The sequence below is a fragment of the Lathyrus oleraceus genome, chromosome 5 (genome assembly GCF_024323335.1).
Source record: "Lathyrus oleraceus cultivar Zhongwan6 chromosome 5, CAAS_Psat_ZW6_1.0, whole genome shotgun sequence".
Classification (NCBI taxonomy): Eukaryota; Viridiplantae; Streptophyta; class Magnoliopsida; order Fabales; family Fabaceae; genus Lathyrus; species Lathyrus oleraceus.
This window is the reverse complement of record NC_066583.1, coordinates 289,094,144-289,112,088: the sequence shown is the minus strand read 5'-3', so window position 1 is coordinate 289,112,088 and position 17,945 is coordinate 289,094,144. Positions and strand designations below refer to the sequence as shown.

Genomic DNA, 17,945 nt, shown 5'->3' with positions numbered 1-17,945 from the left:
TGCTAAACAAACAATAAAAGACAATTAAATGTGAGTTGAAAAGAACTTACAAGGACCTGAGTCTCAAACCCATAAAAAACATTTAAAAAATTTGTAGTAAATACTTTGTAAATAAATTTAAATAAGATTATTCATTTTATATAAAAATATTAAATAATAAAGTATCATAGTCATTAATATCACTTTATTAAAAATTATATTTTTATCCTAATCATTACTTACACCTATTCAAAATTAAAGGAATCAATTAAATTTCAAATAATGTAAGCCTAAGTCGGTTTATGTAATTAAAAATTAATTTACTATTTAAACCGGAAAGAAGTTCATTTTTTAATTGTATATACTAATTCAAATTTTTATTAATGATTTTCATGTTAGGTAGCATCACTAAAAAATTAACATTTTTTCTTCTTCTAAAAATAAATAAAAATAAGTAAATAAAATAACATAAAAGTAGATAGATTAACTTATAATATTTTCTTTAGCTAATGGACTAAAGTAAAATATTAAATTAAACTAAAGAACTTCAACATAAGTTTTATTTTTTACACCGGTAACTTTAGGTTTCATTGTCTGGCGATGTATGAAGAAGAGGGAACGTGAAACGGTGTATTTCCTTCCTCCAACAACCTCTAAATGGACCAAACAACTTAACTTTTAATCTGATCTTAATTAAAACTCATTGCTTTTCAAAGAAATGGCTTTCAGAGCCACTGGAACACTCATTTTGGCGTCTCTCATTTGGATTTTCTTCCTCTGTGCAACCATTGCATTCTTTCAGCTCAAATTGGTTGACAACAGAACCCATCAAGCGTCTTCTCACGATAAGGTAATCACAACTCAAAATCATCATCAACCAGTAAGTTTATTCATGGGTTTTCTTCCTAAATCATCGTAGACAGATATTAATTAACGTTTTTCAATGTTATGAAGGATACCCTTTTGGATGATGATTTGGAGGATGTGACCCATAAAGTCTATTTTGACATAGAGATCGATGGAAAATTATCGGGTATTATATACTACTGTTGCTTCATTCTTTACAAAGTTTTGATTTTTAATTATTTGATTCTGTGGGATCTCAGAAATAATTTTAGGAGGTAACTCCTCTGGGAATGATCAATGATGCAAACCTTGTTGTTTGTGTGTTCTGATTGATGATAGAAGGGGAATAGGGGTTATTTTATTCTGGAATTGAATTGAACATGATGGCAATGGGTTTGTGTCATTTTGAGACTGAGTGAGTGCAATTTGCAATTTGTTTTGTAAACCTATTTCAAAGTACTCTAATGACTAATAGCCATCAATTTGGTAGAATCATGGTGCGAAATAACACTAATGGAAAAGCTATACTTTGAAACTTCAACAAAATTACGGCGCACATGAATTGAGAAGTGATCGTGGGTGATCCACTGCCAATTCAAAGATACATGTCATTGCAGAACGGAACACACTAAGTTTGGCCAAGTTTTCAGCTTCTAAGAGAAAGATTTATCTAACACAGGCTCATGCTCATAATATGCTGCCCATAAGTTCTGTTTGGGAGTTGGGAAGGAAAAAGAAAATAAGAGTTGAGAGAAATGGAGGGAGAATGGAAGAAGGGAAGGAAAATTACCATTTTAATGGCGAAAACTATCCAATTTGGGCAAAGTTCAAACCACAGTAGTCAATAGCGGCCAACAGTGGCGCTATAGTGGGATAGAGGAGCGGAGGCTGGCCGCTATGCCTTAGTGGTGTAGAACACTATAGCATCCGCTATAGGGTAAATAGCGGTATGCGCGGCGGAGCAGTTCCCGGCCCCCGCTATCATTTTCCCTTATGAAAAACCAAAATTTCCCTTATGTTTAAAATGTTTTAAGGGTAATTTTGGATTTTCAATCAAATTTGAGTTGAGACTCAACCCTAAGCTTCCTTCACCATTGTTTCTGCACTTTAGACGTTCTAAAGAAAAACAAACGTTCTTTCCTCATCTCTCTCTGCACTTCATTCTTCCCTCTGCCGCCATTCCTCCCTCTCTGCACTTCATTCTTCCCTCTGCCGCCATTCCTCCCTCTCTGCACTTCATTCTTCCCTCTTCCGCCATTCCTCCCTCTCTGCACTTCATTCTTCCCTCTTCCGCCTTTTCCTCCTTCAAATTTAGTACTTAAGTTTGAATTTTGAGATGTGATGTTTTGATTATGACTTGTTGATGTTGATTAAGAGTTTTGATTAAGATTAGTTGGTTTTTGAGTGTTTTTTATTAAGTCTTGTGCTTTGATTTATGAATATTTTTATGAGTTTTGAGCTATTGGTTTAATTTTACATTAAATATATGATTATAATTATTATTCATGTAATTTGTCCAAAATATTATCAAATAGCGGTCATCTCACCATTCACTATATGCTATCTCGCCATCTCACTTTTGGGGTCGGCCGCTCCGCACCGCTATCTGGAATTGACTACTCTGATTCGAACTGTTTCTTTTGTTTCAAAATACTCCCAACAATAGAATAATCTGTCATAAACATTTCCCTTCCCCCTTTTCCCCTTTAAAATAGGCTCCAAAAAAAAAAAAAAACCTTTAGTAAATTGTAGGCATTCGAATGACCTGCATAAGAGAAAATTGTGCTGCTTTCTTGACTGCATTTCTCACATCATTTCCACTACTAGTAAAGAAGGCAGATCAGAGTTTTAAGTCCCCATATTTTTAGTTTATATATGCTTTGTTCATAGCAAGATAACAAAACAATGCATATCATGATTATGGTGCAACTGCATTAGGATACCCAAATCGGTTACTCGACACTAAGAAATGGCGTTTCTTGCTTCAGGTCGTGTAGTCATGGGACTTTTTGGGACCACAGTTCCGAAAACTGCAGGTATTGCATGGTATAGTATATAAATGTATATGCTAATAATGTTTATTTATACAGATAATAGTTTCATGTGAAGGTTTGGTTACTAATCTTAACAACCTCTTGTGCAGGAAACTTCCGTGCGCTCTGTACAGGTAGTTTTGTTTAAAATTCGAGCAACTAGTTCTGTTTATGGTTTATGATAGTTTTTTTCCATACTTAATTTGGTGATATGTTAGTATCAAATTGAACAGCATCACATTTCAGGAGAGAAAGGGGTAGGAAGAAGTGGGAAGCCTCTTCATTATAAAGGTAGCGCATTCCATAGGATAATACCAAGCTTCATGGTCCAAGGAGGTGATTTCACAAGTGGCGATGGAAGAGGTGGAGAATCAATCTATGGTGATAAGTTTCCTGACGAAAATTTCAAGCTGAAGCATATCGGGCCAGGTGACACTACGAGCTTTTGTCACTGATAACATAATTCCATGCATGTATTTACATCTATAAACATGATAATGTTCAAACATTTACATTATTTCACCTGTTCGTTCACCTTTGAATGTTTCTCAGGATACTTATCGATGGCAAATTCTGGGCAAGATACCAATGGCTCTCAGTTTTTCATAACAACAGTAAAAACCAGCTGGTAACTATCATTTACTTGTTCTCTATATGCATGGAATTCAATTAGTCTTGTTATATTAATTTCTCGAATCTCTGTAACCTAACATGCTTTCATATGTTTTTTTGGAAAGGCTTGATGGACGCCATGTTGTATTCGGCAAGGTACTTTCTGGTATGGATGTTTTGTACAAGATTGAAGCAGAAGGAAGTGAAAGTGGCTTTCCAAAACGCAAGGTTGTCATATTAAACAGTGGGGAATTGACTTCATGATATGGTCTAAGGTTTAACATAAGTAGAGACTGACTCTACTATGATAACTAGTCAGTTTTTATCTTCTTCCATGATTTACAAACTCCTTGTGTATACTTTACCATTTAGTAAATGAACAAAATTCGGAGACAAAAAGTTCATATTTCTGTAATTTAAGGCTATGTTGTCATCAATTATGTCTTTGAATGCGTGCAAGAAAGGGTGCAAAATTTGTTAAATACTAAGACCTCTGATTATTTTGCCATGCTTGAACCATTTCTAATTGCCATGCTTGAACCATTTCTAATCTTTAGAGGATCCCCAAAAATTTAAGACGATTCTTCAAATCCTTTTTCAAACCCTTGTCCTTTGTAAGGGTATAAATGCCCCTTTTAAGAGTAAAATTATGTTGTTAGCAAATTTCACAAGATGATTCTATTAAACAAGAAGATAGCACAAACTTGACAATATGATTGATTCATAATACTAGTTTATTGATTGATTCTCAAGTACACCAGTAACAATTAGAGGTAGAAGAAGAAAATTCTTATATTCTACCTAGACACAACACAAGGGACCATCCATAAAAAGAGAGAGACACCTTAAGACTATGTTAACTAGAAGAAGTAGAAGTTCAAGAGGGACGATACAATGCTTCATCTTCATCGTCCTTATTGTGACTGACATGATGACAAAACAAACCTCAAAACTACCATCACAACAATTGTTCAACTTCAACAACAACAAGACACATCAACATTCAACACAACACAGACACTAGTACTACTACTACATAACAACAAGAGGTTTTTTTTTTCTTCATTATTTTCCACGCGTGTGAGAAGATCGTTGTTGTTGGTGACAAATATTCGTGAAATCAGAATTGAGATCGGAATAAAGAGAAGCAACCTTAGAGATATTTCCATTAAGCTCTTGAATCAAAGACACGTTTTTCACCATGTTATCAGGCATTCTAGATTGTTGATTCTCGTTCACCTGCTGAATAATTGCTCTGTTCCGGTCAAGCACCGACTGAACCTGCCGGAAACTCTTGTTCAGTGTCGCCCACGCCTCGGGATCGCCGTCTTCCGCGTCCTCCACGTCGGAGTAGTCGCCGTTTGTCGGAGTGGCTGAGGGACGGCGTCGGCGTTGACTCTTCTTGGAGCGGTGGTGGTTGGAGTCTTCCATGGTGGATTTTGCGGCGGAAGACGGTGAATAAACTGTGGTCATGTGAGTAAAAAAAAAAACAATTATGTTTTGTTCTTGGTTTGTGACATTCCAATTTTTTTTTTTAATGTTTGGTTTTGTGTGTTGAGATGTGTCTAGATAGTACTATATATAGGAAAAGGGAAAATATGGTAATTATTTTCCAAAAAAGAATAGAATAGAAAATGAAGAGAAAGTGGGGGGTAGTATGGACATTTGAGGTGAAAATATCTAGGGGTTTGTTTGGATGCTAAAAGTGAAAAGTGCAATGCCACGGCGACAAAAAGAGAAGCATAGTGTTGCATCCGTGGATGCTTTTATGCTCTCTTCTTTGCGATTATGAAAATATCTCATAATATCTATCACATGTCACAACTCACTATTAGCTGTTTTTCTCATTAACTTTGACTCATTCTCTCGTATAAAAATTAAGTTTACTTCCAATAAAATGTGTAAAAGAAAATTAAGTTTACTTAGAATATTTAAGTTGGGCCATCTTTTTCATTAATTTATTTGATTTTATCTCTTTTATTTTTAAAATAAAAAATGAAAGAGTTAGATTTTGAAAAACTATTAGGACCATTGTAAGTAATAGTGAATCATCAATAGCTATTTTTTTTTTCATCTTTTGTTATTTTTCATCTTCGATAATATTTATCATCTTCAAAATTCACAAATCTCAACTTAAAAAATTTTAAGTTAAAAAAACATCAATTCACTAAGAAAATATTTAATTTGTTAAGCGAATCATCACTTTTCTATAACATATAAAAAGAGTTTAGATTCTCTCCATTTTTCAAAAGAAATGGAGAATATCATTACTAATATTTTTATTATATACAAGTCAAATTATATTAAATATGTTACGTATTTCAAGAATATATATTTTTATACATCAATACAGTAGTAATTGTAGTTTTCATTTTTTTAAAGAAATGGAGAGGATCTCAATTCATATAAAAAGGACTTATAATCACTTTTACAAGAATCTTAACATTAGGGATCGAGTAGATAGACACTTAAGGAAGCAAAGAGCTTAAGATGAAATTACTCAAGAACTTAAATCATTAAGACTTTGAAGTCATTTTCAACTTTAACTCATCTCTCCTTGTATATGATGCTATAAACCATTTTCAACTTTAACTCATCTCTCCTTGTATATGATCCTATAAGTATAAGTATGTGAAACTAACATCTTTTTGTGTTGGATTTAAGTGTATCAATTTGATATAAAATTTTGATCTTGTTGGATATATCTATAGTATTTTTCTATTATATCCATGAACTATTTATGTAGAAATTCAAGAAGATATTAATATATTTATGTATTTGATATGTATTTTAAGTACAAGTTGAAAGCTCTTATTTATAATATAGGATTGCATCGTAACATCTCCCTTCAAATTCAAATGGGTGGAGTGGTAAACAACTTGAGTTTGGAAATTAAAGTTCAAAAGCGATTAAGAGAATGAGGTTTTGTGAAAAAGTCGGTAGGTTGGTCAAGAGTGCCTACGGAGATAAGATGAAGTTCCCCACAGAGAAGATGTTGACGAATGAAGTGACAATCAATTTCAATATGCTTTGTTCGCTAATGGAAAACGTCATTGTGAGCAATTTAAACTGCATTATGTTGTCACAATAAAGATTTGTCGAGGAAGGTTGAGATGTCTCTAAATCAGAAGAAGCCAACGAAGTCATAATATCTCAGATATCGTATCAGCAAGACCACAATATTTAGCTTTAAATGTATCAAACTATGAATTTGATATAAAATTTTGATCTTGTTGGATATATATATATATATATATATATATATATATATATAGTATTTTTCTATTATACGGGTGAATTATTTATGTAGAAATATAAATAAGATATGAATATATTTGTGTATTCGATATATATTTTAAGTACAAGTGAAAGCTCATATTTACAATATAGAATTGCAAACAAAGAAATAAATAAAATAATTACACATAAAGACTAATTAAATCTAACATAATTACAATAATTAGATAATTATAACATAGCGTAACATCTCCCTTCAAAATAAAGTGGATGGAGCTGTAAACAATTTGAGTTTGGAAACTGGAAACTAAAGTTCAAAAGCGACTAGGAGAACGAGGTTTTGTGAAAAAGTCAGCAGGTTAATCAAGAGTGCCTACGGGGAGTTGATGAATGAAGTGACAATCAATTTCAATTTGCTTTATTCGCTCATGAAAAACATCATCGTGAGCAATTTAAACGACATTATGTTATCACAATAAAGATCTGTCGAGGAAGGTTAAGATGTCTCTAAATCAGCAAGAAGCTAACGAAGTCATAATATCTCAGATATCGTATTAGCAAGACCATGATATTTAGCTTTAGGTGTATCAAACTATGAATTTGATATAAAATGTTGATCTTATTGGATATATATAGTAATTTTCTATTATATCGGTGAATTATTTATGTAGAAATATAAAGAAGATATGAATATATTTGTGTATTCGATATATATTTTAAATACAAGTGAAAGCTCCTATTTATAATATAGGATTGAAGACAAAGAAACAAATAGAGAAGTTACTAATTAAACCTAACATAATTACAATAATTAGATAATTATAACATATCGTAACATCTCCCTTCAAACTAAAGTGGGTGGAGCGGTAAACAACTTGAGTTTGGAAACTAAAGTTCATAAGCGACTAGGAGAATGAGGTTTTGTGAAAAAATCAGCAGGTTGGTCAAGAGGTCCTACAGAGATAAGATGAAGCTCACCATGGAGAAGATGTTGATGAATGAAGTGACAATCAATTTTAATATGCTTTGTTCGCTCATGAAAAACATCATTGTGAGCAATTTAAACGACATTATGTTGTCAAAATAAAGATCTGTCGAGGAAGGTTGAAATGTCTCTAAATCAACAAGAAGCTAACGAAGCCATAATATTTCAGATGTCGTATCAGCAAGAGCACGGTATTCAGCTTCAGTGCTAGAGCATGGTGTCAAATTTTATTTCTTACTACTCCAAGAAATAGGAAATCTCTAAGGAAATTACAAAAACATGTGGTGGATCGACGATCACTAGGATCACCGACCCGATCAGCATCAGAGTAGAATCTAAGAATCAATGAGGATGCAACTGATTAGTGTAAATCATAAAACACGACACCCTTAATATACCGAGTAATATGAAGAACAACAACATAATGAGTGGTACGTGGAGAGACCATGAATTGACTAACCAAGTGAAAAACATATGCTATATCAGGTATAGTAATTGTCAGGTAAAGTAAGCTACCTACGAGTTACCGATAAAGAAAGGCATCGTTGAGAAAAGTACCATCTTGAGGAGTAAATCGAACATTGGATTCTATGGGAGTATTTTCAATTTTACAATTAGTGAGACATGCTAGAGAAACAAGATCAGAAACATACTTAACTTGTGAGATAAATAATTCACCACAAGAAGATAAGATCTCAAGTCCCAAAAAGTAACTTAATGGTCCAATATCCTTCATCTCAAAGCTCTGACAAGAATTTATTGATCTCTTCAATTCCAACAGAGTCATCGCCAATGATAATCATGCCATCAACATAAAGAAGCAAGACAATAATATTGTCGTTTTTTTAGTAAAAATAGTAGAGTCATGAGAGCTGGAAGAGAAATCAAACTGAGTGATATTATTGTGAAATTTGGAAAACCAGGATCGAGGTGTTTGCTTATACCATAAAGAGTCTTATGAAGATGACACACTTTATTTTCCTAGCAGGTATATCATAGAGGGGGCGCATATGAACCTCTTCTTCTAACTCACAACTCATAAAGACATTTTTGACATCCATTTGCATAAGTACCCATTTTCGAGTAGTAGCAATGGAAATAAGAGTTCGAATAGAGGTGATGCATGTAACATGAGCAAATGTTTCTTCATAATCAATATCATACTCTTGAGTGAACCCTTTTTTCACTAGACGAGCTTTGTATCACTCAATAGATCCATCAAAAAGAGTCTTTATTTTATGTACCCATTTGCATTCTATAAAAGGCTTATTAGAAGGACGTCCAACAAGGTCCTATGACTGGCTTCTCTCCAATGCATGTAATTCCTCCAGCATTGCTTGCTGCCAATATGGATATGTAGAGGCTTCCTTATATGAATGTGGTTCATGAAGGTTAAGCATAGTAGAAAAACAATGGTAATCACGAAGATATGTATGAGGATATCTTACCTTCAGAGGAAGCTCAATGGCGATAGATGCAAGAACAACAACTGGAACATCATCACCAGAAGTAGATTGAATGTCGAAAGGGTTTAAAAGTTCACTAAAAGAACCTGCACATGTCTTAGATCCTATATATGTGTCACTAGGAAAATAATCGACATCAAGTTAGCATAAAGATGAGTGGAAGTGGACGAGATTGAGGTAAAATTTAACAAGGAGAACATTGCGTGTTCCCAAAATATAACATAACGAAAGATGCAAATGAGCTAAGATAATGGGTCCCAACATCTATAACCCTTGTGTTAAGTTCCATAACCAAGAAAACAACAAAGACGAGCACGAGGCTGAAGTGTAGTATATTCATGGTGTGAAGACAAGCTCTTAATTGGAATAATGTTTTGATAAAGACAAATTGATTCAAAGATGGAAAAGATCTCAAGATTAAAGAAGTCTTAAGTCAAGGATTGGTCATGGTTTAGTTATGAATATCAAGGGATTGGATCATGTGTTAAGGTACAATAGAAATTCAAGAAATTCAATTGTGTATAAACTTTAAGTGCTTAAAACCCTTCATATAAAAACTTCTAAAAATTCCATATCATCTATGCATAATTGTCATTCAAGACACACCTTTAAAAAGACAAAGATTCAATTTCTTAAGGGTGCAATCAACTAACCTTATAGAGTTATCGATTGCTTGTTGGCTACTGACTATCAAAATTGATTTTTCTTTAAAGAACAAACGATTGATCCAAAGGGATAATCGATTGTGGAGTTCTTTTATGACTTGAAAATTTGATTCTACAATCAATTGGTCAAGATAGGCAATCAATTTCTCCTTTGCATTTTTGGTCAAATTTTTTGAATCATTGTGATGCCTCTTCATTGCACATGTTCAGGAAAACTTTTCCAAAATATTGCAATTCATCATGAACTTTTTTCATTCAGTGTTACTTATCCTAGAGGCATCTTATGGTGTATTTAAAGCAAAACAAATTTCATATTTTAATTCACCTTTTCATTGTAACTTTCAAACAATTCATTTGATTTTCAAAGTGTTCATACACAATTCTCTTAGAAATTTTTATTGCATAAATTTTATTTATCAGCGACAAAAATTTCTTAAATCATTGAACACTTAGAATTTATATATTCTTGAATTATTTATTGAAAAGAGATGATTAATTTCATAATTTTGAAAATTATCCAAAATCAATTGTATTCGAGATAATTTTATCAATTTATTGTAACTTGTTCTTCAAGTTTGTTGTAACAAACCATTTTACGAGAAAGTAGTTTTCATTCTTTAAGTATTATTAGAAAGGAAAGTGATGTGCAGATAAAGAAATAAATAAAATAATTATACATAAAAATTAATTACAACACAACATAATTACAATATAAACTACAATAATAAAGTAATCATAATATATCATAACAATTTATTTACAAATATTTTTCTAACGCTAAATTGTGTAATTGAGCTTTTGATTTAGAAAGTATTTGACAAATATTTTTTACTTAATAAATCTAAAATATTTTCATCTATAGATGCTAATTGTTAGACATAAGACTAAATTTAAAGTCCATGCTCAATTTATTCCATGTAGGGTCTTAGATGTAAAATATGTAGGGGGAAAATATTCAAGGGTTGAGATTAAAACTTGACAAATAAATGACTTGTTTAAATAAAAAAATTAAAATTAAGATCTACCTTCTCTCCTTGAAACCTTGCTTACTCCTCCACTTTCTTTGTTTAAATAAAAACTAAATTGTGTGGAGCATAGAATGAAGAAGATGGACAATATTTGTGTTTCAACTTTAATCTCAGCCTTTGAATGTTTTTCTGCCACATGTCCTACATCAAAGAACCGAAATGGGATAAGTGTAGCCTATTGCTAAATGGAGTATACTGGAACTCCTAAATTTATGGTCACAACTATTGTTAGAACTTAATGTTATTGCATCGATTAATTAAGTGAGACATTTGAAGTTTATAGGTACAATAAATATCTCGTCACTTGCCGTATAAAAAAACATATGACAACATAATAGACACTAAAAAGTATGTTATTTGTCGGGAGGATACATTAGAGAATAGTTAATAAAATTTAGGAAATACAATTGTTTATTCTATTAAATCTCATTTTCTTTAGTTCATATGTTTATGTTAGAAATAATTTTCACAGCCGTGACTTAGAATACGATAATTGATACTCGGTTCTTTTTTAAGTGTTATTTTTTATTTTTTTCAGATATTAAAAAAGATAATTATTATTGTTATTTTTTAAATAATAATTCTCATTTTAATTATAATATCCTTAATTATATATTATATTTATTTTATTTTTTCTCTCTTTGTAATAATTATATAGGGGTAATTTTGACAAAAGTGAATTTAATACTAGAACTTTGCAAGTGACAATTAAAAAGAAACAAAAATTTATCAAGAAAGTGACACTTAAAAAAGAACGGAGGGAGTACAACTGAAAAAGTTCTACTGTACCACTAATCGATTGAGGATTTTTTTTTAAATAATCATAATTTTTAATTTAAATTTTAACATAATCTATTTTTTAAAATAATTATCGAAATAACTACATTTCATTACGTATGCATCAGTTGAACTGGCGCATATAATTAACAATGACCACAGACGTCACTTGGTGGGACACATGCATGCCTTACAACTTTTCAAATGAGCACAGGTGTCATTTGATTGAGCGCATGTATGCCTTGGAGCCACATGCATTGTCAAATGCATACATTATATCAATGTATACAGCATTGCGTGTGGCGCATGCACTATGCTTTTTTTTTAATTTTATATTTTATATTTATAAATAATTAAATTAAATACTTAAACAAAAAATAATATTAAAATATAGTTAAAATACATAATAATTGACAAAAAAAATCAATGACCATTCCGATTGAAGCGTCCATTTGTTCCACATACAAGTGCGTTAGCCTGTCTTCGATGTCTCCCACGATTTTCCGAAGGTGTTTGGGGTCTTTGAATGCTGACATGATGCAATGGTGGTTGGTGTGAAGGTCTGGAAGGTTCAACGGTATTTGATAGATTTGTCATCATTTCTCCACAATAGTTGGGGGTTGTCTCCAATTGCGCTTCGGTAATTAAGTTTGGTGCCCATGTTTTCGTAGTTAGGTCGTTGTAGTTGGATGGATTGTGAACGGTTTGGTTGCTCGAATTGGGACATTGAATCGTTTTGAAAATGAAACAATGGTTCCTGTGGTGTACTAAAATTAAACAATGGTTGGGTGTTGTGGCGATTAGATGTTTGGGTGTTCATTGGTGGGGGGCTACGATGGCATGACGTTGAATCGTATGAATCATTCAGGCTATAAACTGTTGTGGCGGTAGTGTATGGTTGTTGGTGATTAGGGTTTGATTCCTGGTTTTGAGTTTGGGTGTGTGGCATGAATTGGTTGCGAGGTTGGGTGTATATGGTAGGGTGATGGTGTGAGGTTGGTCGTTGGGTTTGGGTGGATTGACATTGTTCTTGGGTGGGGATTTATTGTTAGGCGTTTGATGACGAAGCTCGTTGATGTGGATTAATCAAATATCTTGGCTCAAACACAAACTGTGACGTTGTAATCGATCTAAAGCATGTCATATAATGTTGAGTTAGTCTAGCACCATGTATGACCGGTTCGTTTAAGATGTGTTGTCGTCGATTCCTCCAATGACGACACATCTCTTTTGTGAAGTCTCTTTGATCGGAATAATCCCATTGGCCATCAACTGTTTGTTGTTGCCAATCTCCTAAACACGTCGGAGGTTCTGGAATTTGTTGTTGCATACCGAACTGTAGTTTTAGACGGTCGCTCTGGTGCATCTCCACAGTAGTGAACCGGATAATTGGTGTTTTTGTTGTCCAAACTGGCAACAGCAACAACAACATTTTTCCAATCACATTTTTCCTAGTTGAAGGGGAGACTTCAGGGGGATGGAGTTTTTTCCTAAAAAATCTTCGATTGCACGTTGCTCCTCAGCCTAAGTTATGTTTGATCTCAGACCGACACCCTTCAATAGTGAGTGTCTAAAAAAACATTGACAATGGCTGGCAGGATCCTCCTTCGACGCATGTCTACTGCATTAGACGTATCACTCAAAATTTCATGCGGGAGATCAAAGATAAAACATTGTGAAGAAGGTTGTCAACGCAGAGTATGCATTGATAGAACCTTCTTTCAAACATTACCATGAAGACATCAGATTGTCAAATATAGATGCAGTAAGGTGGATCAACAATATTCCATTGGAGAAGTGGACTAGGGCATACGACAATGGTCAACGATGGGGCCACATGACAACAAATCTTGTGGAACAATGAACTCTATCTTCAAAGGCATTTGAAACCTACCTATAACCGCTTTAGTGCAAGCAACCTATTTTAGGCTAGGGGCGTTGTTTGAGACCAGACGTTCCAAATGGAGTTCAGTGTTACAATCTGGGCAGTTGTTCAGTTATGCTTCAATGAAATTCATTAAAGAGGAAGTTGTCAAAGCTAACACACATGTGGTCACGGTGTTTGGTCGTACTAAAGGTTTGTACAATGTTGTTAAGTCCATGGATCACAATGAAGGCATGCTAAGGGAACACTATCGAGTGGAACTAGATAGAGGTTGGTGCGACTGCGGAAAATTCCAAGCCTTTCGTATGCCCTGCTCCCATGTCATAGCGGCATGTTCAAAGGTTCGATGAGATCCATCCAACTTACTATCCGACGTTTACAAAGTCGTAAGCCTTTGAAATGTTTACAAAATTAGCTTTTTAGTGGTAGCAAAAGAGAATTACTAGCATGCATATCAAGGGGACATTCTCTGGCACAATGAAATAATGCGAAGAAAGAAAAATGGTTGCCCAAACAACACTTGTATTCGAACATAAATGGATACGGCGAACAAAATGGTTAGATTATGTAGTTCATATCGTCAGCCCAGTCATAATCGTACTAATTGTCCTAGTGTTGGAACAAGCACAACAAGATAATTTTAATTGTAACTGTTTTGCTTTATATTAAAAACAACATTCATTTCATATGATAACTTTGTGAGGAAATATCATCACAAACAAATACAACACAAACAACACATAAACAACAACATAATAAACTACAACAAATAAAATATCATCACTAACAAATACAACACATAAATAACATAACTATGCGATTATAACCATCAAAACAATTTTGTAAGGAGTATACATCATCCTATGAACTTCTCCATTTTGGTTGAACGTCATATCAAGCCATTGAATTCTTCTGATCCTTTCACCATCTGCAATGTCTCCATCTAACCAACGGTTCAAAGTTTTGTTAAGATGTTCAAACGTATCTACATTCCAAAGTCGGATCTTCATCGGAGCCTACACTGCTGAAAAGATTACATCGACATTTCTCTTTTGAATATATGAGTATGCATACATTTTAAAGAAAATTGAAGGAGATTGAAGGAAAATTGAAGGAATGTAAGAAGTTGTGTGAAAAATTATGGGAGAAATATTGTGTATTTATATATGAGTGCACATGCATGCGCCACACACACATGGCTACATGAATGCGTCAATGATTTGACGCACACACATATGGCTACATGCATGCGTCAGTGCATGTGGCGCCTTCACATGCATGCGCCATTTCATGTGGCGCCTTCACATGCATGGCCCAATGCATGCACCAATGACTTGGACGCCTCCTGTTCATTAGAAAATATATGTGTCAGTTCAACTGACGCATAAGTCATGAAAGGTGGTTATTTCCGTAATTATTTTGAAAAATAGATTATTTTAGAATTTAAGTTTAAAAATATGATTATTTAAAAGAAGAAATCATCGATTGAATCAACTGTTTACTTGCTATTATATAATATTATTTAAAAATCAAAAGTAAGTAAATTATTCATTTTGTTTTAAAATAATTACTAAATACATGAGATTATGTGATTTCTAACGATAGAATTTAATTTTTTCTATTGTCATATTTTTTATTTATTTCGTTTCTTTTTAAGTGTCATATTTTAATTTTTTATATATATAAAAAAATTAATCATTATTATTATTTTTCAAACAACAATTCTTATTTTACCTATAATATCTTTAATTATTTATTATATTTATTTTACTTTCTCTCTCTCTGTAATAATGATTTAGGGGTAATTGTAATAAAAATGCAATTAATATTACCTTAAATTTTGCAATTGATAATTAAAAAAAAAAAATTCAAAAAAATGACACTTATAAATAATCGAATGGTGTAACAGATTTAATCAAGTGATTAGAGTCAAAATAATAATGAATTTCACTTAAAAAAATGTTATTTGAATAAATCTCAGTTCGATCCTTATTAAAAGAAATTTACCCGACTTTACGACTCTTCAACTGAATTTTAAAATATTAGGGATTGAATTGAAGGAATAAGCAATTACAGATCTATATATTCTTCTTTTTTGTTTTTGTTTTTATAGTTCAATAAAAAATTAATGATTGTTTTGTTAGTATTACCTTTAATAATTTATTACAAAGAGAAAAATATACAAAAAATAAATAATTGTATAAAAAATGGCATATTTTAATAATTATCCTAGTACTGTAAAGAAGAAAATGAACAATTAAAAGGAGCAAGGAGATTATTATTCTTTTGTTTCTCAATTTATTAGTATATCTCTGTCTTAAAAGATATATTGTACAATTGTATTTTTTTAATCAATTTTTTCATTGTAAAGTTTATTTTTATGTTGATTTTTCAAAATGTTAGTTTCTTAAATTTATAATAAAAAATTTAAACTAACGAAACTAAATCGAAATAATATATTGATCATCGATTTAATTTATTTTAAATTTTGTGAAAAAAAATGTAAAAGTAAACATAAAAAAAAAATTATTTGAATTCTTCTTTTTGTTTGAAAAATAAATGAAACCAACACATTTTAGTGTAAAAAAATGGGAGAAGTTAGACTTTTACAATATTGTAAATAAAATTTTAAATTTTAAATATAATATGCATCTATAGTATCTGAGACGTTTTAAATAAGATTATTTAAAAAAGAAAAAAAATTATCACAAAAAACATTATTATCTTAAAATAATATACTATTAAAATATTTTAAAAAATAATACAGCATCTCATTTTGAGCATCATACTATTGAGTTCAATTAATTTTTAAGAAAATATTTTGAAATGGATTTAAATAGTATATGCTTTCAAATATCTATTTCATCGAGTATCTATTTGAACTTTCTACAAAATATCTTCAAAATATCTTTCGTAGTTGATATTTTTCTCCTTCGAATTTCTATCAAAAAAGTTAAATTAAATTCCCAATAACACTTCCATCAGAGAAAACCAATAGCACAAAATAGGAAAAGAAAATGTTACTAGTTCTGAAAGTGATGGATTCTCATCTGCAAAGAATATGACAATTGATTGAAGCACCTCGCATACTAGATTCAACTTTAACCAAAATATCTAGCCTCGACTACAAAAACATACAACTATTTTTGAGAAAGTTTATTTTATTGATATTTGTAAATAAGTTATTGATATTTATAAATCTAACAATTTTATAAAAAAAAATACTAAAATTTGTTGTAGTATCCGATACTCTAAACTTGATCAAAAACAGGTTATGGAAGTGTTGTATATTTATAGCTAAATTAATAATATATTAATAGAAGTTGATATATCAAAGGTTGATTCATAGTTATTGTCAATCATTACCACAAATAGAGCAGTATTTGATATTAAATTTTAGAGAGGGTCGTTGTTATTAAGATGAGGAGATACTCATCATAAAAATTCTAACTCTCTGGTAATTCTTATTAGATGTGAATGAATAGTGCAATTGAAAAAACTAGAATATGTTAGTAGATTTTTAACTATATTAGATTTGAATAGAAAGCTCTTTCTAGATGACTAAGTTTGTAAAGTCATCGTTATGGTAAGGGGGGTTGGAATATTTAATCGGGGAAGTTTCAACTTTAAAATGACTTTCAGTTTAATCAGGTGCGATTAATTACATAAATTCCTTTAAACGAGTTAGGTGTAATTAAAAACTCTTTTTAGATAACTAGGTTCTTAAAATACAGCTATTATGATATTTAGAAACTGAAACGCCTGATCGAACAAATTTTAACTCTTAAATGACTCTTATTCTAATTAAGAATGAGATCGAAAAAATTTCAATCAATAAATGCTTTTTAACCGGATTAGATAAAATGAAAAGACAAAAGAATTAGATTTCTAAAATCACTATTATTATTATTATTATTATTATTATTATTATTATTATTATTATTATTATTATTATTATTATTATTATTATTATTATTATTATAACTCTCAAGAGTACAATAATCAACTAATTTCTTGCGTCATTTTAGATGAATAAGTTACAAGAATCATAATTATCTAATAAAGATTTCAATTTAGATGAATAAGATATGAGAATCATAGTTAGGTGATTTAGATTCTTTATCACAATGTTGAATTGTTTTCTTATGAAGTAGGTGGTTGACTTAGAACTCACATTTGTTTCTTTACACAACTCACACTTGTTTTATAATAATATTTTTCTCAAGTGTGAATTCATCCATTATGCTCCCCTTTAAGCGGAAGTTCTTTCATCCACTATGCTCCCCTTTAAGCGGAAGTTCCTTCATCCACATGCTTGTACTGTTGTTGAGAGCCATCTTTATCTCGTCGTGGGCACTTTAGCAGACCATGTTGTCTGACCACCATGTCAGGAAGACTTTCGATACAAGGAGTCGCTCCCTTACTCGAATCA

At 31.7% G+C, this 17,945-nt stretch overlaps 2 protein-coding genes across 3 annotated transcripts; one reads left to right on the top strand and one right to left on the bottom strand.

Moving 5' to 3' along the window:
• The first annotated feature begins 526 nt into the window (after nt 1–526).
• Nucleotides 527–3,978, top strand: LOC127083966 (peptidyl-prolyl cis-trans isomerase CYP19-4). 2 transcript variants are annotated; one of them, XM_051024328.1, is made up of 7 exons: nt 527–829; nt 934–1,012; nt 2,814–2,861; nt 2,969–2,992; nt 3,105–3,287; nt 3,411–3,486; nt 3,596–3,978. In XM_051024328.1, the coding sequence occupies exons 1-7, from the start codon at nt 698–700 to the stop codon at nt 3,732–3,734; spliced, it is 681 nt and encodes a 226-aa protein (XP_050880285.1). In that variant the 5' UTR covers nt 527–697; the 3' UTR covers nt 3,735–3,978. The 2 variants fall into 2 exon arrangements, with proteins under 2 accessions (XP_050880285.1, XP_050880286.1); XM_051024329.1 differs by lacking the exon at nt 2,814–2,861.
• Nucleotides 3,979–4,186: 208 nt separating this feature from the next.
• LOC127083967 (protein EARLY FLOWERING 4) lies at nt 4,187–5,072 on the bottom strand. The gene has a single exon (XM_051024330.1). The coding sequence runs from the start codon at nt 4,941–4,943 to the stop codon at nt 4,536–4,538; it is 408 nt and encodes a 135-aa protein (XP_050880287.1). The 5' UTR covers nt 4,944–5,072; the 3' UTR covers nt 4,187–4,535.
• Nucleotides 5,073–17,945: the final 12,873 nt, after the last annotated feature.

Bases quoted from the DNA above. Each gene is read 5' to 3' on its own strand.
- LOC127083966 (XM_051024328.1), top strand. From the start codon at position 698: ATGGCTTTCAGAGCCACTGGAACACTCATTTTGGCGTCTCTCATTTGG. The intron at 830-933 runs GTAATCACAACT...AATGTTATGAAG, and splicing joins AAGCGTCTTCTCACGATAAG to GATACCCTTTTGGATGATGA. The intron at 2,993-3,104 runs GTAGTTTTGTTT...ATCACATTTCAG, and splicing joins CTTCCGTGCGCTCTGTACAG to GAGAGAAAGGGGTAGGAAGA.
- LOC127083967 (XM_051024330.1), bottom strand. From the start codon at position 4,943: ATGACCACAGTTTATTCACCGTCTTCCGCCGCAAAATCCACCATGGAA.